The 23,540-nt window shown below is 50.4% G+C and overlaps 1 protein-coding gene across 1 annotated transcript; it reads right to left on the reverse strand.

The window, feature by feature from the left end:
- Positions 1–1,461: 1,461 nt before the first annotated feature.
- On the reverse strand, positions 1,462–23,540 carry CEACAM19 (CEA cell adhesion molecule 19). The gene is made up of 7 exons (XM_090259793.1): positions 23,271–23,540; positions 22,316–22,684; positions 9,993–10,134; positions 3,967–4,013; positions 2,829–2,914; positions 2,219–2,260; positions 1,462–1,580 (listed from the first exon to the last, which is right to left on the reverse strand). The coding sequence occupies exons 1-7, from the start codon at positions 23,323–23,325 to the stop codon at positions 1,527–1,529; spliced, it is 795 nt and encodes a 264-aa protein (XP_090115919.1). The 5' UTR covers positions 23,326–23,540; the 3' UTR covers positions 1,462–1,526.

Below are 23,540 nucleotides of genomic sequence, written 5' to 3' on the forward strand. Positions count from 1 at the left end.
GAATTAGGACATAGATTTTTAAAGAAGATTTTATTTATTTATTTGATAGAGGGGAAGGGAGGGAGAAGGAGGAGAGAAACATCTTTGTGTGAGAGGTACATCAATCAGTTGACTCTCAAGTGCCCTCAGCTGGGGACCTGGCCCACAACCCAGGCATGTGCCCTGGCTGGGAATTGAACCAACAACCCTTTGGTTCACAGGCCGGTACTCAATCTACTGAGCCACAGCAGGACATGGATTTTTAAATTGAATTTATTGGGGTGATATTAGTTAATAAGGGCAAAGACATTCTGAGGGGCCATTATTCAACCTATAACAGTCTTTTTTTTTTTTTTTTCAGCTTCCAAAGCAAAACCCACAGTCTTTGCAGTACCTTACCTGGCCCTGTTCTCTCTGCTGCTCCCCACCTCCTTGACTTCCCCGCCCACCCTTTAGCCCCATCTATCTTCTGCTTCCAGCACCCTGGCCTCCCTGCTGCTCCTTGAACACACTGGCACACGCCTACCTCAGGGCCTTTGCACTTGCTATTGTCACATTGTCGCTGCCTGACACGCTCTGCCTCCAGATCTTCACATGGCTCCCTCCCTCTCCTCCTTCAGGTCTTTGCTCCTTGTCACCTTCTCAGCCCCCCTCCTTTCTTTATTTCCCCCAGTGCACTTATCACTGTCCAACACGCCATGACCTATGTTAGTTACTTAGTTTCCTGACTTTCTCCCCTGTCAGAGTGCTCCTCTAGGAGAGCAGGTTTTCTCTGCTTCCTTTCCTGCCAAAGCTGCAGGACCTAGAACTGTGCATGGCACACAGACTACTTACTGGTGAATGATTAATGAATAAATTAAGGGCCACAGCCTACGCTCACATTTAGGAGTGGGGGTGGGGTGGGGTAGAGAAGGGAGTCCTGCCCTGAGGAATTTGGTGAGATTCAGAGTGGGGGGGGGGCGGGCATCAGGCAGAAGGCAGCTGTAGGAACTAGCCAGGACTGTCATCTGGGGCCACAGACCTGTGAGGTCAGCCCTCCCTGCCAGGTGCCTTGTCCTCTGGGGCATGTACGGTGGGGCCTGCCTTGTCCCCAGGGGAAGGGTCTCTGAGGGCCATCTAGAGAGTGGGGTAGGGTACTGTAGGCTGACAGGCAGTGGGGAGCCCAGCCAAGTGGGCGCCTGTGAGGCTTGGCTGAAGGCAGGCCCAAGACCACCCTCCTCACCCCCAAATATCCCAGTGGAGGAGGAGGAAGGGGGCAAGGGCCTGCCTGTCCCAGGCACGTGGCTTAGCTCAGGCTGCTAGGAGAACCAGACTAAGGTGGTACATGCAGAGAGTGAGCAAGAAGCTGGGCCTGTCGTGGTCTCCTGTCCCCGACCTGGGACACCTGCCCCGAGCCTTGCTGTGTCTTCAGCGGAGTCCACCCAATCAGCCCCACGGTCCTACTGGCCTGGTCCTGCTGGGTCTCTGGGGAGGCTTTGCTGCAGGTGTGAGGCCTCCAGGGAAGGTTGGAGGCTTTCCCCCGCCCATGGGCCTGGCCTGGGACCCCTTCAGGGGGCTGGCACCAGCTGGCAGTAAGGGTCAGGGTCAGGGTTCAGCAGGTCCTGGTGGGGAAAGAGAGAGAGAGGGATGGCTGTCGGGGGCTGAGAGTTGTGGGGAGAAAGAACCAGCTAGAGACTGCGAGACCCCGATTAAAATACCCCCGCCCAGAGAACAGAAGGCTGAGAGGGAACACAGAGAAGTGGAGGTGCCGGAGGAGCCAGAACAAGGGGCAAACATGGGATGACACAGCCGAAGAGGCAAGAGAGACAGAGACACAGAGAAGGATGGAAAGAGAGAAACAGAGATGTGAGGAGATACAGAGAAAGAGGTAGGGAGAGAAACATGAAGGACAGATTGAGAGACAGACAGACAGACGGGGACACTGAGAGAAAGACAGAGACCCAGAGACAGACAGGAGGGGGCCGAGGCGGGTGGAGGCGCAGCCCAGGGACGGGCCTAGGCCGCGGTGTGACCCTGGCTGAGGCCCTTCCCCTGTCTGCGCCCCGTGTCCCCTTTGACGAAGGGGGAAAGCGCAACCGCGGGGTGGGGGCGGGGGTGGGGGCGGGGCAGCCTCAAGACCCCGGCAGCGCGGGGAGTGGCGGGGAGGGCAGCCCCCTCGCAGCGGAGTCCTCCGCCCTTCCCCGCCCCGGCTCCATGGGGTCCCGCCACGCACCCCCCCCCCGGCCCCCCAGCCCCACACCTGGTAGTGCTGGTTCTCGGGCACCGGCTGAGGGGGCGGGGCCTGCAAGGGAAGAACGCGCGTGAGCCAGGCTCTGGCGCCCCCACCTGCCGCCCCTTGGCCCTTGGTGTGGGGACAGGCCCGATTCGCAGCCCCTGCCGCCCCTCCCTGACTGCGAGGCCCTGGGTGAAGGGTGCCACCTGCCCACACCTCAGCACCCCCCTCTGAGGAACGGGTGCGAGGGTGCCGCTTCACGGGGCGCGTCTGTGGCCAGTCACCCCATTAACGCTCAGCAGCCCCGTCACCTGTGGTTCCACGTGTCTAGTCGTAGCTTCTTAAGTTTCTCTTCTTATTTAATACTTATTTTCGTCCACCCTTCCCACCGGAGTATAAAGGGAATTTATGTGCTCAGTGGAGAAACAGGAGAGAAAATGGAGCCCACCCCCCAGCCTCCAGGCCCAGAGACAAACGCTCTTCATGCTCTTTCCTTCCAGGCTCTCTTCCTTCTGGTTTTTAAATAAAGAAGGATGCTCTTCCCAAACTATGTGACTATGCACCCCCGGGGTACCGCAGTGGACTTGGAGGGGAGGCACCAGGTCAGAGTGGGCTTTCGGGGAGAGTGGGGGCTCACCGTGGTGGCATTCGTGGACCCCGTGTCACTAACGGGGGGCACCAGGAGGACTGGAGACGGCATTGATTCATAGATGTTGTTGTCATCTGAAGCAGAAGACAAGGGGAGGAACCAGCTGAAAGGTGGCCCACAGGCCCACTCTGGCTGCTGTTGACATTCATTTATTCAGCTAACATTTGTGCAAACCCCTTTTCTTGCCCATTCCTATGTCTGGGGACAGGCCAGACAGGGACGATCCAGAGTGAGCAGGGCTGGAGTGGGGGAGGCCCAGATGGCTCCTGGAGGGGGTCAGGCCCTGAAGAAGCATCAGGGAGGGCTTCCTGGAGGAGGGGACACGTGGGACTCTAAGGAGAAGCGAGGGTTTAAAAAAAAAAAGATTTTATGTATTTATTTTTAGAGAGAGGAGAAAGGAGGGATAAAGAGAGGAAGAGAAACATCGATGTGCGATAGATACATTAATTGGTTGCCTCTGGCCCACAACCCAGGCATGTGCCCTGACTGGGAATCAAACAACTTTTCAGTTCACTGGCTGGCACTCAATCCTCTGAGCCACACCAGCCATGGTGAGCCTGCCATGTTTGAGGAACTGTACTATGTTTGGTCTGTCTTTTGTTTTATTTGTTTGTTTGAGGATGGGAAAGCTATATGTCAGAGATGAAGCCAGGAAAAACAGTGGGGACCAGTTTATGGGAGTCCATGAGAGACATGTTAGGGAGCCTGAACTTTATCCAAAGTGCACTGGGGAGCCATGGAGGGTCTTTGAGTAGAGACATGGCCAGAGTTTTAGAAGGACTGTTCCAGGAATGGGGTGAAGGCTGTGTTGGGGTACCAGCAAGGAACGGGTTATGGCGATCTGGGAGGTGGAGCCTGAGGCGGGTTGTGGCCTGGTGGTGGCTGGGCAAGTGTGATGGTGACTGGGGACAGGAAGTGCTGGCCGCTGAGGAGAGTAGAAAAACAGGATTGGGGTGAGCGCCGATGCCCTCAGAATGTGTGGGCTGAGTCTGGGGACCCCAGAGAGGCCTGGGTGGGGCAAGCAGTCGGGAGGCCCCAGGCAGGGGAGGACAAGGGGGTTTGTTGCTGGGGAAGAAAAGGAAAGGGACATGAGGAAGGCCAGTAGCAAGTCGGGGCCCTGGCTTACCACTGTTATGACTGGGGTCCGGCTCCGGTTTCCCTGTGGCCGCCATCCTGGGGGCACATAGAGGGAACCAACATTAGTACAGTCAAACGTCCAGGGAGGTGGGACAGAGACCCAGGGGGCTGGAAAGCCCACCAGGCCCTGGAGAGAGAGATGGTCCCTGCTTCAGGGTGAGCCAGGAAGAGGCCTGTCCCCATCCACGCCTCTTTTCCCATAATCCTCGGCCACACAACCTTTCCTCAGTTTCCCCGGTCTCCACCTTATGCCAACAAGCAACATTTCTCCAAAGTCACCACAGACCATCTAAGCAGTTCTTCTCCATCCACCTGTTTCATGATCTTGTTTCATAATCTCCTTAATATTTATTTCTCTTCAGACTCTCTGTCTCTCTGTGTTTGTCTCTGTCTCTCCCCCTCTGTGCCTTTCCCCAACTTCTTCTCTCAAGGCGTGGACTTTGGTGCTCTCTCATAAGCTCCAAGGGTCCTTCTTTGGACTCTGTAACTTGTTTCCTGAGCTCACACAGCCCGGCTGGCTCACTTTTTCTAACGCTGACTTTCTAAATAAACTTTTGCTTGTATCTGAAAAAAATTTTTTCTCTTTACTTTAAATTAAAACAATATGTTTATTGATTTTAGAAAGAGAGGAAGGGAGAGAGAGAGAGAAACATCGATGTGAGAGAGAAGCATCAATTGGTTGCCTACCATATGCGCCCTGACTGGGGATCGAACCCACAATCTAGGTATGTGCCCTGAGTGGAAATTGAACCCCCAGCCTTTTGGTGTATGGAACAACTCTCCAACCAACTGAGCCACACTGGCCAGAGCAAAATATTTCTCTTTAAATAGGCTTATTTGAATACTCCAATTTGAAAAGTATACTTGGCATCACTACCTCAAACTTGTAAATTCACTGAAAAAGTATTTATGGAACACCAACCATGAGCTGGGTGCTGTTGAAGGCACTGGGGACACAGCTGGGAACAAGACCGACAAAGATCCCTGGCCTCCTGGAGTGGACACTCTAGTGGGGAAAAAGAAAGATGGAGATAACAATAGATTAGATGGTAGACAGAGAATTTGAATAAACAATCAACAGAAGAGTGAAAAGTATTATGAAGGAAAGTGAAGATGCAAAGGAGCAGAGCATAGACGGGGTGTGTGCGTGATTTCAAAAGGATGGTCCAGAGAGCCTCACTGATAAGGCGATATTTGAGCAAAGGCCCCAAGTAGCCAAGGGGACCAGATGTGCAGAAATCATGAAAAGAGAGTTCCAGGCAGAGGAACAGTCTGTGCAAAGGCCCTGAGGAAGGAGCAGGAACAGCAAAGAGAGGACAGTGGCTGGCAAGAAAGACTGTGAAGGTGGGAAGAGGTGAGGTCAGGGAGGTGAGGTGCGGGGCAGGAGACTGAGCTGGGTCTCATGTCCATGGTGGCCTTGACTCTGAGGGACCCCGAGCTGACTGCTTTTAACAGGGTCTCCCTGACTGCTGAGTGGGGAACAGACTGTGGGGCCAGGAATGGAAGCAGGGGAACCCATCAGAAGCTGTTATATTATACATAAAAACTATTTTCAACTACAGTAGTCCCTCTCTATATCGCGGTTCACTTATCACGGCCTCACTGTATCATGGGATTTTAAAAAAATATTATATTTAATTATTTATCACGGATTTTTCGCTATATCGCGGGATTTTGTGGTACTGTATATGCATGTTAAAGTTACGTAGGTTTAAGAGTGTAGAATAAATGTAAGGTTCCTACTTCACAGGGGGCTTTAGAACGTAATACCTGCGATACGTGAGGAAATACTATAGACATAAGCAGAAAATTGGCCAGGAAAGTAAAGGGAAGCCCAACAATGATTTAGATTTGTAGCTCAGTATAGTGGCCTATTTTCTCTCGGTAAAAGCCAGAAAATATTAGCTTTTCAGAAAGCAACTGATTCAGGCAGAAGTCCAAAAAGTTTCCGATTTGAAGGTGAAGCTCGGGAAGGGACTGAAACGATGACATCAGGAGGAGGCATTTCTATTGGTGCAGATAAGTGAACAACCTGGTAGTCATCAGCGGTAGTCACAGTGATAACACCTGCTTTCTTGTCATCTTTGCAAACAGTGCTCTGGACACAATGCTGCTTTAGTTCCAGGCCAGAGCTTATCTTGTCTCGTTTTAACATTCCAAAGGTGTGAGGGATAAAAAGTGGGGGGCACTTCCTCTGGGATGGCTGCTCTGGCTCCATTTTATTTATTTATTTAGAATAGAATTTATTAGGGTGACATTGGTTAATAAAATTATATAAGTTTCAGGGGGTATATTTTTTTTTAATTAATTTATTTTTTTAAAGTATATTTTATTGATTGTGCTGTTACAGTTATCCCATTTTCTTTTCCCCTTGCTCCCCTCCACCCAGTACCCCCTTTCCCTCCAGCAATCCCACCCCCCTTAATTCATGTCCATGGGTTGTGCATATAAGTTCTTTGGCTTCACCCTTTCCTATATTATTCTTAACATTCCCTGGTCTATTTTGTACCTACCAATTATGCTTCTTAATCCCTGCACCATTTCCCCATTTATCCCCCTTCCCTCTCTCCGCTGATAACTTTCCAAACGATCCCCATATTTATGATTCTGTTCGTGTTCGGTTGTTTGCTTAGTTTGTTTTTGTTTTTAATCTTTAGGTTCTGTTGGTAATAGTTGTGGGTTTGTTGTCATTTTAATGTTCACAGTTTTGATCTTTTTTTAAAGTAAGTCGCTTTAACATTTCATATAATAATGGCTTGGTGATGATTAACTCCTTTATCTTTACCTTCTCTGGGAAGCACTTTATCTGCCCTTCCGTTCTAAATGATAGCTTTGCTGGATAGAGTAATTCTGGTGGTAGGTCCTTGCTTTTCATCACTTTGAACACTTCTTGCCGGTCCCTTCTTGCCTGCAAAGTTTCTTTTGAGAAATCAGCTGATAGTCTTATAGGCACTTCTTTGTAGGTAACTCTCTTCTTTTCTCTTGCTGCTTTTAAGATTCTCTCTTTATCTTGAACCTTTGGCATTTTAACAATGATGTGTCTTGGTGTGGTCCTCTTTGGGTCCAGCTTGTTTGGGACTCTCTGTGTTTCCTGGACTTGTATGTCTATTTCCTTCACCAAATTTGAGAAGTTTTCCTTCATTATTTTTTTACATAAGTTTTCAATTTCTTGCTCTTCCTCTTCTTCTGGCAGCCCTATGATTTGGATGTTGGCATGTTTAAAGTTGTCCCAGAAGTTCCCAAGCCTCTCCTCATTTTTTCCAATTCTTGTTTTCTCATTCTGTACTGATTGACTGTTTATTTCTTCCTTATGTTCCAAATCATTGATTTGAAGTCCAGTTTCCCTCCCTTCACCATTGGTTTCATGTGACTTTTCCTTTGTTTCACTTAGCATAGACTTCACTTCTTCCCTTATGTGTTTGCCATACTCAAGCACGTCTGTCAAGTCTGTGAGCATCGTTATCACTGGTGTTTTGAACTATGTGTCTGTTAGGTTGGCTATCTCCTTGTTGCTTAGTTCCACTGGAGCCTTGGTCTTCTCCCTCTTTTGGGCCATACTTCTCTGTCTCCTCAACTTGACAGCCTCCTGTGTTTGCCTCTGTGTCTTAGGTAGAGCTGTTGCAACTGTTACGTTGTAAGGGGTGGAGCCTTAGGTATCTATTTGTCAGTGCAGGGCGACCTATTTCACCATGTTGTGGCGCTGTATGTGGGGGAGGGGTCAGAGTGGGAACAGTGCTGCTTGCTTCACCCTCACTCCTTTTCCAGGTCCTTCTCTCACTTCCCGTATGGGATTGGCGCCTCTTTAGCTGTTGCCCTGGTGATGGTTCCCAGAGTTGGTGGGTTCGCGCACATTAAAGGACAGTGAGGACCCTTTAAATAAGTGGACTCCACTGAAAGACTAGCAGTTTCTTCTGCCACTCCAGCCCCCACTGGTTTTCACAGTCAGAAGCAATGAGGCTTTATTTTCCCCAGCGCTGAAACCGTGAGCTGCACGGTCTGGTGTGGCACTGGGATCACTCCCCCGGTGTCCCTCCCTACTTTTGTAACATGTGGCTGTGCTTTCTACTGGCTGGTCACAGCCACTGCCTTGCTGTCACCACTGTCACCCAACACTGGGTCCTCTCCGTCCCTTCTGTGTGCCTACTACTTGTCTGGATGAATGTTACTTCTTTATATCTTTGTTTGTTGGACTTCCATGCAGTTTAATTTTCTGGTAGCTCTGGTTGTATTTAGTTTTTAGGTAGTTGTATTCCTTCTTAGTTGTGGAGGGAGATGCAGCGTGTTTACCTATGCCTCCATCTTGGCTGGAAGCCAGGAAGTACAATTCTTGAATACATCATCTGTATATTGTATTATGTATCCACCACCCCAAGTCAAGTCTCCTTCCATCACCATTTCCCCCTCTTTACCCTCCTCTACTTCTCCACCAACTCCCTTTCCTTCTGGTAATCACCATACTGTCATCTGTCTATGAGGTTTTGTTTTCTTAATCCCTTTACTTTCTCACCCAGCCCCTCTACCCCATCTCCTCTGACAGCTGCCAGTCTATTCTCTGTATCTACAAGTCTGTTTCTATTTTGTTTGTTGCTCTGGTTCCATTTTAAAGTGCCTCTCTCTAGCCCGGGCTGGTGTGGCTCAGTGGATTGAGCGCCACCCTGAGAACCAAAGGGTTGTCGGTTTGATTCCCAGTCAGGGCACGTGCCTGGGTTGTGGGCCAGGTCCCCAGGTGGGGGCGTGCGACAGGCAACTTATGTTTCTCTCCCTCTCTTCTCCCTCCCTTCCCCTCTCTCTCAAAATAAATAAATCTTTAAAAAAAAGGAGTCTCTGTTTATATTATTTTTTTACAGCCCTTTGTCACCTCTAAATGTGGACATATCATAAGGAATACAAGTACGGGGTGAAGCACAACACACAAGGCAGAGCTGAGGGGAGGGAGAAGGTTGCTGCCTTCATTTCCTGGGGCCCATGTAGTGGCGGAAAACCTGGGGAGCTTACTGCAGCCAGCTCAGAACTGAGTTCTGAGGAGGTTCATCTGGCTCATATCAAGAGGAAGGAATTTTTCATGAATGGACTGTCGCTAAGGAAAACAGGCCCCAGCCTCCCCCCACCCCCATGCAGAGGCTTTGCCTGCCCGCCATCTACTCCACTTCTTGGCAACAGCATTTGGTCACGTGAAGCACCTGGTCACGTGAAGCCGGGTCTATTTCCAGCTCCAGGGCTGCCGGAGGAGCCCGGGTCCGGCCAATTGGAGCATGCCAGCACCTGGCCACAGTGACTGAGCCGTGTGAGGACACGTGATGTAAGGCAGCCTTTGGGCTATCAGGAACACAGGGCAGTCTGTTTTTGGCGGTGGCTGAGCTGGTGGGGTATAAGCCTGGAGCCATTAGGAGCTTTCCTGTCACATCACAAAGTGAGTACCCATCTGAGAATAGAACCACCATAGAGAAAAGCAGAGTTAAGAGATGTATGGAGGACTTTCTTCTTTTTTTTTTTAGGGTTTTTATTTATTTATTTTAGTGACGGGGAAGGGAGGGAGAAAGAGAGGGAGAAGACCATTGATGTGAGGGAGAAACATCAATAGGTTGCCTCTTGTACACGCCCCCAACTGGGGACTGAACCTGCAACCCAGGCATGTGCCCTGACTGGGAATCGAACACACAACCTTTCATTTTGCGGGATGATGCTCAGACAACTGAGCCATACTGGTCAGTTCCGAAGGCATTTCTTGACAAAAATTGAGCCCCTGGATCCAGCCATACCTAAAGCTCATGTAGGACAAAAACACTTCCTAATTCTTTGTAAACCAGTTCCAGTGTTGGGTTTTTGCCCCTTGCAAGGCAAAATTCTGTCTAATACAGGATAGAAAGATTCTTTCACCTCAGGGGTTCGAAGATTTGATGAGATTGTGTATCAGTCAGATGACGTGACTTGTGGAAGACTCAACTAATGGGATTGATTGAGAAGGCAAGGGGAGGAGACAGGGGGGAAGCAGAGAGAGACCTGGGGCCCCTGTACCTGTGGCTCCGGCCCTTCCAGCCTCTTGTCACCAGGAGACAGGCAATGCTGCCGACGAAGAGGGATCCAGCAGCAAGAGATCCAATGACGATGGAGGTCACAAGGCCAGTGCTTATGGGTGGGTGTGTAACGGGCAGCTTTTCTGCGAGGATGAAAGAGAGAGAAGGCTGTGTGATGTTTCAGGAGCACCCCCCGCCCCTCCCCCTCTGGCATCAGTGGCCACCTCCAGAGCGCGGAGGTGTGATCTGGGCAACTTCCCAGCCCAGAGCTCTCTTCTTCTGCTTTTCACACCTGAGTACGCAACCCCCTGGATGATTCCACTGAACATAAAACCCAGTGTGTTCCAAATGGAGCTCCTTGGCTCTCCCACCTCCAAATCTCGGCTTCTCTAGGATTTCCTACCATTCCCAGCACATCCAAAACCTACCTCCTGGCATGACCCCCGACCCCACCCCACCTACCTGCTTTTTTGTGCCTCAGTGGATGACATCTCCATTCTTCCAGGGAAAGGAGGAGGTTCTGGGCTGTGTTTGTGGGGGATAGAGAGAACTCAACTCACAGCATTCTTCTCAAACACAGCATGCCAGGTTTGAGACAAAGTGTGCCTGACTTCTGGCCCCCCGCATGAGGGCCTCCAGCCTCTAATCTCAAGTTGGACACTCATGTCCCAGCCCTTCTTGGCAGCTAAGTTCATAGACTCTGAGGTCGGAATACTGGGGTTCTAGTCCCTGCTGCCTATTGGCTATGTGACCTTGGGCACATCACTCAACCTTTCTGTGCTTCAGTTTCCCCATCTGTGAAACGGGGATAATAAGAATACCTACTTTGGCCCCGGTTGGTGTGGTTCAGTGGATTGAGTGCTGGCCTGCTAACCGAGAAGTTGCTGGTTCAATTCCCAGTCGGCACATGCCTGGGTTGTGGGTCAGGTCCCCAGTTTGGGGCGAGTGTGACTCAGTCACATTGATGTTTTTCTACCTCTCTCCCTCCCTTCACCTCTCTCTAAAAGTTGAGGTGGGCCACCCCCAGCGCCCTCAGCTCGGTGGAAACTCCCTGTCCAGCAATGGACTCAGGATCGCGGATGAGAGACAATAAGTAACCCAAACACTGTATTTTGCCTGGGAGGAGGAAAGGTGGCTGATCTCTCTAGGGGAGAAAAGCCCCGATCAAGCCTTCCAAGCTCCTTTTATTGAGAAGAGTATCCAGGGGATACAGATCAGGATACACAAATCATCAATTTCAAATGCTTGGATTACTGATAACAATCACTGGTTACTAATAACAATGTACGGAACACAGTGAGCATTCTGGGTCACAGTCCGCTAGGCATCCTGGCACTATATGGACATCAAGTGAATACACCTTCTGGGTCCTTGATGTTACACAGGGTCTATGGCTAACTTAAGAGATGAGAAAAACAGAACAAGCTTCAAAGCAGAATATTCATTCTTTAAATCTAACCCCACAGGGACCCCCTGAATGGGCTTTAGGGTCATGTCCATTTCCAGCCTTCCTGGTCTTCCAGTCAAGACTTATAGGCCTCCCGGGAGAAGGCTATCTTGCACCTGGGCTACAATTCCCAAAACAACGCAGGGTGGACTCCTACAAAAAGTAAATAAATAAAATCTTAAAAACAAAAGAATACCTATGTGTAGGGTTATTGTGAAGACTGTTTACCACCCCCCACCCCCCCGGACAGAATTCTCTCAATTATGCAGCGAAGTAGATTCTGTGCCATTGTACAGATGAGGAAACTGAGCCACAGAGAAATGAACTGATCTGCCTGAGGACTCATGGTAAATTCCTGGTAAGTGCCATGTTGGGATCACACCTGGACCACCCGAACTCCTAATGACCACTCTGTGTGGCTTCCGAAAGAGGTGTCTGGGTCCTGAGAGCCCTTGAATGATGGGAATGAGCTATTGCAGGCTTTGAGCAAGTAAAGGCGGTTTCTCTCTCTCTCTCTCTCTCTCTCTCTCTCTCTCTCTCTCTCTATATATATATATATATATATATATTCAAATTAATAAATGTTTGACTATTTCATCCATCTCCCTAAAAGTTTATCTGTGTAAAGTGTCCAAAGCCCATTTTTAAACTTAATCTTGTCCCTTGGAGGAAGGGGATAGCCGTGTCCAGACCTGTCTGGTATTTGGGCAGTTGACAGGTGTCTCCAGACCCCAGGGAGTTGGCTAAGTTAGGCCCATTTTGCAGTTGTACACATCCAGGCCCAGGGGGTCACTTTGGGCACAGGACAGAAAGTTGTCCCTGGTCCAGGAACTGTACCAGCAACGTTTGTACCTTCCGCGTTATCAGATCCCCACAAGAGCAGGTGGTTATTAAGTGACTTCCCCGAGTGACTCAGGAGGTGGGGCAGGGCTGAGGCTGGGCGGATCAGGAAGCCTTCCAGGCCCTGCCCTTCCCTCCTCCTTCCACCCATCACCCGGTCTTCTTACAATATCCCAATATCCAGAGGCCCCTCCCCCAGGGCCTGTTCGCTCTGGCACCTGCTGCCCAGTCCACCCACCCAGTCTTACCCCCGGCGACTCCCTCACTCACCGGGCTATCCAGGCTTTGCCCATGCTGTTCCCTCTGCCTGGCATGCTCTTCCCCACACGCTATAACTCCTGCTCACTTTGCCATTCCCAGAGCCTTCTGGAAGCTTTTTTTTTAATAACTCCAGGCCAACCAGACTCCTGATACACCTTTTCTTCATAGCTTATAGCTTAATTATGCGCCTTTTACCATTCCACCATCGTGAAGCCTCCAGGATTTCTGAGGGATTGATCCCACCCCTGTTCTGGGTGGGGCTTCATTAGCATATTCCAGTCAGTATAGTCCCACCCCTTGTCTCAGTGATTGGATCAGGTTGGGCAGCAATCCAGTTGTAGTAAGCCAATCAGAACTCTTCATTCACTTGGCCTTAGTGATTGGCTCAGGCTGGTCCAATCAGAGTGAAGTGAAGGACTGTAGTTCAGAGTCTGGGAAAAGGGGGTCCCTTGTTCTGGAAGTCAGTCAGTTGTGAAGTGGTGAGGCCCGTGAACGCCTGAGTCATTTTGCTGCCATGAGGCCTTATATATGCCTCCTTGGGAAGAGAGCCCTGAGTTTTAGCTGGGCAGAAGCCTGTGCCAAATAAAGACATTTTCCAGTCTCATGGGTGGACTGCTCATTTAAACATTCCTTAAAGCCCTGTGTTTGGTAAACAAAATGCCAACATTGCTTCTGACATTGAAACCCTGGGCAATTTCACATACAAATTTCCGTGTCCAAATTCCCCCATTTTATAAGGACACCAGGCATATTGGATCAGGGCCCACGTTATGACCTCTTTTTAACTTGGTTACCTCTGTAAAGACGCAATTTCCGAATAAGGTCCTATTCTGAGGGACTGTGGGTGAGGACTCAACATATCCTTTCGAGGAGACCTAATTCAACGTAAGACACCTCCCAAGCCTGGTTCCCTGGTATCATGAGAGTGTGAGCGGTTCAGGGCTCTTTAATCCATCCCTTTGCTGCCTAAATCAGCCAGAAGCAGCTGCGATTGCTGCAGCAAGAACCCTGCCTGATTCATATAATTAAGTGTCCTCTTTTTAAAACTTGATATACTTCCTGCCTTTCATTATACATAGTGAGCATGTAAGGAGAAAGCCTGGGAATCACTGTATTTTCCAAAGTCGATTGTAACAGTATGCTCTTCTATAATATGACCTTGCTTTTCTCCTATCTAGCAGAAGGCCTACACCCCGACCCCCCCCCCCCCCCCACCACACTTGCCCGGCCTTGAATCTGGGCCAACCTTGGTCACTTCCTTGTAATCAAAAGATTGCAGTGTCGCCCTGACTGGTGTGGCTTGGTTGGGCATCATCCCGCAAAGCAAAAGGTCGCTGCTTTGATTTCTGGTCAGGGCACATGCCTGGGTTTTGGGTTTGGTCCCGAGTCAAAGTGTGTACAAGAGGTAATGGATCAATGTTTCTCTTTCACATCAATGCTTCTTTCCCTCTCTTTCCCCCTCCCTTCCCCTTTCTCTAAAAATAAATGAATAAAATGTTTTTTAAAGAAGAAGAATGCATGTAGGGGATACTCTCTGACTTCCTAGGCTAGCTTAGAAGAAGCCGTCCATTTTCTGCCTCGGTCTTATGGGATACTCACTCTCCACGTGTGCTCCCTCAGAAGCCAGCCACCATGTTGAGTGCAGCTGGGGTCCCAGCTGACAGCCACACGTGTGAGTGCAGACGCCGCTGGGTGACTCACCTCCAGCACTTGAGCTAACCTCGGCCTTTGAGTCTCCTCATCTGAAGTCCCAGACGTCACAAAGCTGTCCAGCCATTCCTGCTGTGCCCTGTCTAAATGCCTGATCCCAGAAATTGTAAACATAATAAAATGGTTTTTGTTTTATACCACTGAGTTTGTTCTGCCGTAAGGAGTAACTAGAACTGGACCTCACATCCCATTTCTTCTTCCAGGATTGAACACTTTCTTTTTGGCTTTTCCTTTCACTGGCCTCTGGAACCATTTACGCTCAGTTCTACTAAAAAAAGAATCAGCTGGGTCTTCTCCTGTGGACCGAATTTATCCAAGCTGATATTTGATTAGATGCAATCACATCTGAAAAGTGCTTTGAGGGACCATTATACAAATGGACAGTGAGCAGACCATCTATAGAAGCAGGATTCTGACCCACCGCCTGCAGCAACCTGCCCAGGAAACCAACCCTCTTACAAACAGCCCCGGAAAAACCAGTCTGCTTTAAGCCAGACTTGCAGGAAGGAGCCCACTTGCTAACTTCAGCGACCATCTGAGAAGCTAAACAGTAACTTCTATGATAATCAGCCACAAAGGGCCAGGACTTGGCCAGTAACTGACAGCTTCCCTAATTGTTGTCCCCACTTCTAACTTAGGACCAACCAGATGGAGCCAGATATGCATTCTAACCGGTCACACGGGAAGCCCCGCTTCTAGCCAGCTTCTCTGTGCCGGCTACCTCCACTCCGGGCGCCCTTGAGCTTCCCCTCTGCCTGCCTTTGAGTCTCTGCCGAAATGCGAGTGATGGAGCCTGACTCCCTTGCTGTATAGAACAAGCTCTGAGTAAACAGCCTGCGCTTCTCTCATTTGGTTGGTCTCTGTGGATTTGCACAGCTTCAGAAGCAGCAGCAGCACAAGGATTTGCCAAGGTCGTCCCCATAACCGCCCCATGGGGGGAGGTGTTGTGGTTGCCCCCATTTTCTGACATGGAAATGGAGGCCCTGAGAGGTTTGACCACCTGACTGATGGTTGAGTGGCTGGTGAGCAGAAAACCCTTGACACCGTATAGTCTTCAATGATGCCTGTTAATGATGAGGCAGAATACACTACTCTCCCCTTTATCCACGGAGATACGTTCCAAGACCCCCAGTGGATGCCTGAAACCACAAATAATACCAAATCCTATATATACTATGTTTTTGTAAATACATACGTACCTATGATAAAGTTTAATTTATAAATTAGGCACAGCAAGGCATTAACAAAAATAATAAAGTAGGACAATGATAACAATACACTGTAATAGAAGTTACGTGAATAGGGCCTCTCTCTGTGTCTCTTAAAGTATCTTATTGCACAGGACTCACCTTTTCACTTAAAGGGAGCACTGTTTGGCATCTCCGAATTGCTAGCGTCACTACTCTTGCACTTTGGGGCCAGTATTAAGTAAAATCAGGGTGACGTAAACACAGGCACTGTGATCCCATGACAGTCGATCTGATAACTGCGACACTGCGAGGTGACTAAAGGGTGGGGAGCGTGTACAGCGAGGACACGCTGGACAAAGGGATGATTCACGTCCTGGGCAGGACGAAACTGGGTGGTGGGAGATGTCATCATGCTACTCAGAATGGCACACAATTGAAAGCGTAGGCATTGTTTTTTTCTGGAATTTACCATTTGGTATTTTCAGACCACAGTTGACCACAGGTCACCAAAACTGCAGAAAATGAAACCACGAATAAGGGGTGGGGGTGAGGGGCTACTCTGAAGCCATAGTTATGAGTGCGGGCTCTGGAGCCACCCAGCCTGGGTTTAACCTGCTCCCCACCTGGGTGGCCTGGACAAGTTGCTTAAACTCTCTTGCCTCAGTTTTCCCCTCTGAATAATGGGGATCATAATGCCATGGCTAGGAGGACGCAGAAGATAAATGTGTGTGAATTGCGCTGCACATGGTCAGTGAAGGGGTGTCAGGCTCCATCACTAACCGCCTTGGTTGTCAGAGGGCTGCTTGAAATTCCCCTGACTACATTTACAAAACAACAGACAACAGCTGTAAATGACCATGACTCCTTCCCTCTGGGCTTTTAAGCCTGGTTTCTGCCACTTACTGGCTGTGGGGCCTTGGGCTACTGGCTTCCCCTCTCTGAGCCTCAGTTTCCTCATCTGTACAGTGGAGACAGCCATGGTACCCATGCATCCTGGGCCTTTCTTGTGTTTCAGGCTGCCCTGTGCCTGGGACTCCTCGATCCCAGGAGCCCTGCCAGAGACTCGCTTTCTTAGCCTCCTTTCCAGTCTGACACTGTCATGTGACCCAGGCTCTCCAATCAGATGTACCCACGTGAGAATGGGCTTTAGAAGCTAGAGACACAGAGGCAGCGGCCCAGACCAGGCCTTTGATGGTGAAAACGAGGTCGATACCCCCACTGACAGATAAACTCCGCAAGGGCAGAGATCTCCATCCTGTTCCTTCCATAAAACTCAGTGCGTCTCACGCAGCAGGTGCTCAACGACCGTTTGTGGGATGAACAAAGGGAAGAGTGAACGCAGCCTGCAGCGCCCACAGGCAGGGGTCCTGGGCCCAGTGCTGTCAGCGGGGGCAGTGCCTGCTCCGGCGCGAGCAGTTCTGCTGACGAATCTGTGCCTCGTTCCTGTTTCCCAGCCTTCCGGAGGCCCTGTGAGCACGCGCGGTGCCCTCTACTTAACCCCCTTCTGCAAACGCCCGCTGGGGTGGCTTCTGCCACAGCCCAATGCCCTCATGATTGGGAGAGATAAGGCACGTGAGTTGGGATGCAGGGCGTGCACCCCACCCTCTCCACCCTCCCCATGTAGGGGCTGAATTTGGGGCCACAGCTGCCCTCAATAATAAATGCTCTGGTTGCCAAGGAGACCATCCTGATTTGAGGACACGCAGCTCTGTCCCTAATACCCACGAAGTCAGCCTCTGCTTTCTCGTTTTTATTTACTTATTTAAAATTTTTTTTGCTTTTAAGTGTTTTCTTTTTAGTGCCCTGGCTGGGAAAGGAACCCGTGACCTTTCGCTCTGCAGAACAATTACCCAACCGGCTGAGCTGCACTGGCCAAGGCCTCCGCTTTTTCCTTTGCTCTTCTTTTGCCACCGAGCTGAGCTGCTTTGCCAAGGCAGCTCCCACCCCATTACTTGCAGCTCTCTGTGGGGACCCCTCGGTGCTTCCCTGGGGCCCAGGTGGAAGCAGCCAGGGTAGAGAAAGAGCCAGAGGGCAGAGGCGCCAGGGAACGGACTAGGACCCAGCTGGAGCCTTGGTTCCTCTCCTCCCGGTGGGGTGGTCTTGAGCCCTTTCTGGGCCTCAGTTTGCCCCTCTGTAAAGAGGGGATCATCCCAGGGCCTTCTTAACAGGGTTCCTGGGGGAATGGAATGTGGTGAGGTCAGCAAAGTTTTGAGCCTGGAGGTGCCTGGCATGTAATGCGTGTTCCTTAGATAGGAGTTGGCGTTGCAAATACTGACTGAGTGCTCAGTATGTGCTAAGCGCTGCCCTAGGCACCAGGGGACTAATGGTGAATGAAGTGATAATAAATATATAATATTATGATAATTATTAGAAATGGCAGGTGCTATGTTCTTGCTCATCTTCCCAGACGTGATCCCCAGGTCCCCAGCTGCCCGTCTTGTTTGTCTTACTTGATCCGGGGGTGGATCCTTGACTCAGGGGGAAGCAAACCACAGGCCAGGCTGGGCCAGCTGGATTCTCTGTCTGTCTGTCTCTCTCCAGCTCAGCTCCCTCCCCCACTTTTTTTTTTTAAAGATTGATGGGAAGGGGAGGGAGAAAGAGAGGGAGAGGAACGTCAATGTGTGGTTGCCTCTCACACACCCCCAACTGGGGACCTGGCTTGCAACCCAGGCATGTGCGCTGACTGGGAATCGAACCGGTGAGCCACATCAGTGGCTTTTTACTGCGCGTGTGCTGCACGGTCACTGTTGTCAAATGCCCTACAGATTGAGTTCCCACTGAATTTGCACAATAGCCTCATCATTATCACCATTTTGGAGAAGAGAGAAACAGAGACCATGGAGAGGTACAGTCATGCAAGGTCACACAGGGGACAAATGGCAAAACGGGTGTTTTGAAACCGGAAAGGTCGGTGTCTGTGCTGCCTGTCACTACCAGGACCAATAAGTAGAGACCTCCCTTTCTTTAAATCTCTACATTCTGCAAGAAGAGATTCAGAGTGTGCAAAGAAGCCTGGGCTAACACACTCTTTAGGGTCCGGGTGGGAATCCCAGGCCATGGAGAAGAGAATGGAGCCCAAGGAGAGATGAGGCCAGAAATGGCGCCCTCTGGAGGAGGAGGGAGCACTTGCCTTCCTGACGATTATTTCCACCCAGACGCGGCTGGGCTCCCCACCGATTCATTCACTCAACAGTGTATCCTGCCCTGCTCTAGGCTCTAGGGAGACAGCTGTGAACCCAGGCCTCCTGGCGTGCACATTCCAGGGGCTGCCTCTGGGGTTTTACAAGCAAGCCCTCCCCACTTTGAGCCAGTTGGAGAGCTTCTGTCCTTATAGTCTCAGCCTTGGCTCAAAGACATCCTGAGGATGTTCTCCTTGCTCTCTTGCCTCAGTCATGCTGGCCTCCTGTCAGCTCAGCTTATGAGCCCTTCAGCATTCTGCCACAGGCCCTTTGCACAGGCTGAGTTCTCTGCTCAAACACCTCCCAAAGCTTCTTTCCCCTCTACTTAGAACAGCCAGTCATCATTCAAGCTTTGCTGAAGGATCCCCTTTCCAGGACAACCTCCCTGATACCCCAAATGAATCCCTTATATCGTCGTCGTCGGCAGCCGTCCGTCTCGAGAGACGATGGTGTAGCTTCTTAAGAGTCTATCTGCACCGCCGAGAATGGCTGTGCAGTCCGACTCGGGAGTGACACGGTATCTGTCTCCTCCCGTGTTGAATCGACATCTTACGATGACGCTGAAGTGTCCTCTCCAGTGAAGCTGAAGCTACAGAGCCTGGGCAGGGTGATATGGAGGGTCTGCTGTTGCCCATGCAGCAGACCCCCCCTCTCTTCGCAGCTGAAGGGTCCAAGGGAAAGACGGAGTCGATACAGCTTGGGTTCAGGTGCGCCGCAGGAGTTGCCGGTGTTGACTACAACGTCAAACCGCCTTAGGGACTCCGGCTCTGGATTTTCTGTCGGGGTTTACTCCCTTAGCCTTTCCCCTGAAGAGGTATGCCGCAAGGCAGCGGAGGTTTTTTGGAGTCAGAGTTTTCCTTCTCTGATGTGCCCTGACTGGAAGATCGAACCAGCGACACTTAGCTCGCAGGCCGACGCTCAATCCACTGAGCCAAACCAGCCAGGGGAATCCCTTATATACAATCTCATAATCCCTGTACTTGCCTTTTGTTCACAGTTACCTGCCCTGGCTGGTTTGGCTCAGTGGATTGAGCGTCGGCCTGCGAGCTAAGTGTCGCTGGTTCGATCTTCCAGTCAGGGCACATCAGAGAAGGAAAACTCTGACTCCAAAAAACCTCCGCTGCCTTGCGGCATACCTCTTCAGGGGAAAGGCTAAGGGAGTAAACCCCGACAGAAAATCCGGAGCCGGAGTCCCTAAGGCGGTTTGACGTTGTAGTCAACACCGGCAACTCCTGCGGCGCACCTGAACCCAAGCTGTATCGACTCCGTCTTTCCCTTGGACCCTTCAGCTGCGAAGAGAGGGGGGGTCTGCTGCATGGGCAACAGCAGACCCTCCATATCACCCTGCCCAGGCTCTGTAGCTTCAGCTTCACTGGAGAGGACACTCCAGCGTCATCACAAGATGTCGATTCAACACGGGAGGAGACAGATATCGTGTCACTCCCGAGTCGGACTGCACAGCCATTCTCGGCGGTGCAGATAGACTCTTAAGAAGCTACACCATCGTCTCTCGAGACGGACGGCTGCCGACGACGACGACCTGTACTACTTATAATGATCTTTTTGTGTGTGTGCATGTGAGTGTGTGATTATTTAGTTACTATCTGTCATCCCTCCTGGGCTGTGAGCACTGGGAAGGCGGGGCCAGGACTGCCTCGGTCACCACCATGTCCCTAGCACTGCTCGGTACACACCAGACACAGACGAGGCCTTTAGGAGGAGGCACTTGGGGAGTGTTTGCTGAAGGAATACGTGACTGAGCAATTTAGCGTCTTCAGAGACAGCTACGTCTCTGATTCAGGCAGCCCTGCATTTGAATCCTGCCTCTGCCAGTAATGCGATGATTAGCTGCCTGAAATGGGAAGTGGCTTAAACCATCTGAGCCTGAGGCTCCTCCTGGATAAAATGCAAAGTCAGCATGCACTGGGCCCCACAGTTGGGTTAAACTGTGAATCAGATCACTCTCTTTTTTTTTTTTACAAAACCCTGTACGGCTTCTCGTCAAGTTCCCCATGGTGTACAAGCCTGTGTCCCGTGTGCCTCTCGGCCCTCGCCTACAAACGCCCACCTTGTTCCTCACCTTGTGGGCCATGTGTCTTTCCGTCTGCGCTTTGAACACGCCAAACGAGTCTAGCCTCAGGGCCTATGCATTCTCGCTGTTGCCTCTGCCAGGAACTTTGTCCCCCAGAAACCTGCAAGGCTTCCTTCTTCCCTTGCCTTCTTTTCATCTCTGCTCAATGTCTCTTCTCCAGCAAGGCCTCTCTGATTACCTCCCATCCTAGATCACGCCATTCTGTCCGATTTGTTTTTACTAAGCACGTTATCGCCGCTCTGTGCCTCAGTTTCCCCATCTGTAAAATGGATCTAACGATACTACCTCCCCCACAGGGCTTCTGTGGGGATTAAGTGAGTTGCTATTTGTAAAGCTATAGCACGTAACAAGCTCTAAATAATGTTAGCTCTTACTGTTATTATTAAGGTCACCATCTGAAATGATGTCTTAATTTATTATACATGTTCATTATCGGCATCCCACATTTCAGTGACGGTAGGGAGACTTTTCTTTCTCTCTTTGAGAAGATGTGGTTAATCTCCCAGGCCCTGGCATGGTGACTTCATAGGATTAAATCTCAGTGCTATCACTCACTTTCTGTGCCACAGTTTTCCCCTCTGTAAAATGGAGACAAGACTGGTACCTGCCTCTTGGAGTTTTTATTTTTTTTTAATTAAAGTTTTTATTCATTTATTTATTTAGTCAACCAACATTAACTGTCCCACACACTGTGGTAGACGTTGGATGATAAAAGGAAGAGTATGTTCTTACTTCTCTCACTTGGGAGAATTACTATCCTAGTGAGACCGATGTGTAAACTGATAAATTAGAATACATTATGAAAGTCACAAAGGTAACGTTGGGGACACAGATGATGAGTGATCAAGCCTGCTTATTATTCCCCACCCCCCGCCAGCTTCATTGAGATATGGTTCACATATAACATTTCATGGAGTTTTTTAGAGATAAAACTGAGTTAGTACAGGGCAGTCCTTCTTCTCACCTGGGGTGATTTTGCCTTTGGGGGACATTTGGCAATTACTGGAGACACTTTGGGCTGTCACGACTGGAAGGGCACTCCTGGCATGTAATGGGGAGAGGCCAGGGAGGCGGCTCAGTGGCCCGCAGTGCACAGGACAGCCTCCTGCTATAAAGAATTAACCAGTGCAAATGTCAACAGTGCCCAGGCTGAGAAGCTATGTTCTGGGGCGTGTTTACAACAGCACCTGTCCCATAGCAAACATCCAAGAAACGTCAGCTGTTGCTGTTGTCCGCTACCCTGTCTCTAGCGCTTTGCCTGGAGCAGATTCATCAAAAAACACTTGATGAGTGAACATGAGGATTGAGTGATATGGCGTATCCCTATAGACCAGGCATACGCTAGGTGCTCGATAAATGTTTCATTAATGAATGCATGCAAGGAGTAAGTGCGATGGTCCATTCTCCAGGTCTGGCCCCATGTTTGGCACTCTATAGATATAGTATTAGTTAATGCACGGGGAGTAAATATCTTCGAGGCCTGGCACACAGTCAGCACTCAATCAATGTTTGTTGAACAGAGTAGTGTTCGCACAGGGCCAGGCACGTGGTAGCTGCTCAGGGCACATTAACTACCCGCTTCCTCCCCCGGCACCCAACACTCACCGGCCACCTCGACCTCAGTCTTGGCCCGCATGGTCCAGGAAGGGTTGATGGTGACCTCTATGTGGTAGGTGCCGCTGTCATTGGGCTGGGCGTGACGCAGCAGCATGGAGCCATTGGGGAAGCCAACGATGTCACGTTGCCTCATGGCGCTGCCATCTCTTTGGGGCCGCTCCACGTCAGGGATATAGGTGAACAACCTTGTGCCACCATCTGTCTCCTTCCCCTGGTACCAGATTAAGTCTTGGAAGGTGTGTGGGATGCCCTGGACAGACAGGAGGAGGTCCTGGTTCTTCTGAGGTTGTTCCGGGATCTTCTGGATGCGGAGGGCTGCCCAGGAGCCTTGGGGGACCCAGAGGGCCAGGACTGAGGCTGTGGGAGTTACAGGGAGGCCTGAGATCAGAAGTGTGTTGGGCAGGGACCACCACATTCTCTGCCCTGTGAGTTCTCACCTGGGAGTTAGAACTGAGTGCTGTTCATTGCAAACAGTGCTGGGATCGATTAGTGATGTCCGCCATGGGTTCAGGAGTGGAAGCCCAGGTATACCTGCCACAGATTTGCCATCCCATTGGTCCAGAAGTTTTTTCTGCCCTGAGATGCTGTGTGGCTGCCTCTAAGCACTCAGTCTCTGAATTCATTAATTTATTCATCTAACCAATACTTATAGGCACATATATTATTTATATGTATGATATTATACATATAATACACCTAAAATTCCCTAGATTTTTAGGCACTGGAGATACAGCAGGGAACTGAATACAGATAAATTCCTGCTCTCATGGTCCTAACATTCTAGAAAATTCTTTCGATAAAATGGTGGTGGGTTTGTACCTCTGTTACTTGTCCTTTCATCGTACTCTAATAATTTCATCTTCCCTGACAATCCTTCCTTCTTCCAGGAAGGGGTTGAGTCCCACCTTCTTGCCTAGGCCCCGGGGGTACACCTCCTCCTTACCTGATAGCAGGAGGCCCTTGGAGAAGTGGCGCTGGGTCCCCGTGGGAATCTCCATCTTGGAGTCCTTGGAGATGCCAAGGGTCCACCTGCTGGACACCGAGGGGGCTGCAGGGCCAGGCCCTGGCTGTCTGCAGTGGGCCAGCTCAGTGAGGAGCCCGGCGGTGCCTACGAGACATGGCAGAGGCTGCCTGAGCCTCAGCACCCGCTTTCCACAGGCTCCCGGAAGCCTCTCCTGTGCTCCCTGAAATGACTGTGCAGACACTGGTTGAA

Source organism: Furipterus horrens, unplaced genomic scaffold, assembly GCF_987537825.1.
Source record: "Furipterus horrens unplaced genomic scaffold, mFurHor1.1.pri manual_scaffold_13, whole genome shotgun sequence".
NCBI lineage: Eukaryota > Metazoa > Chordata > Mammalia > Chiroptera > Furipteridae > Furipterus > Furipterus horrens.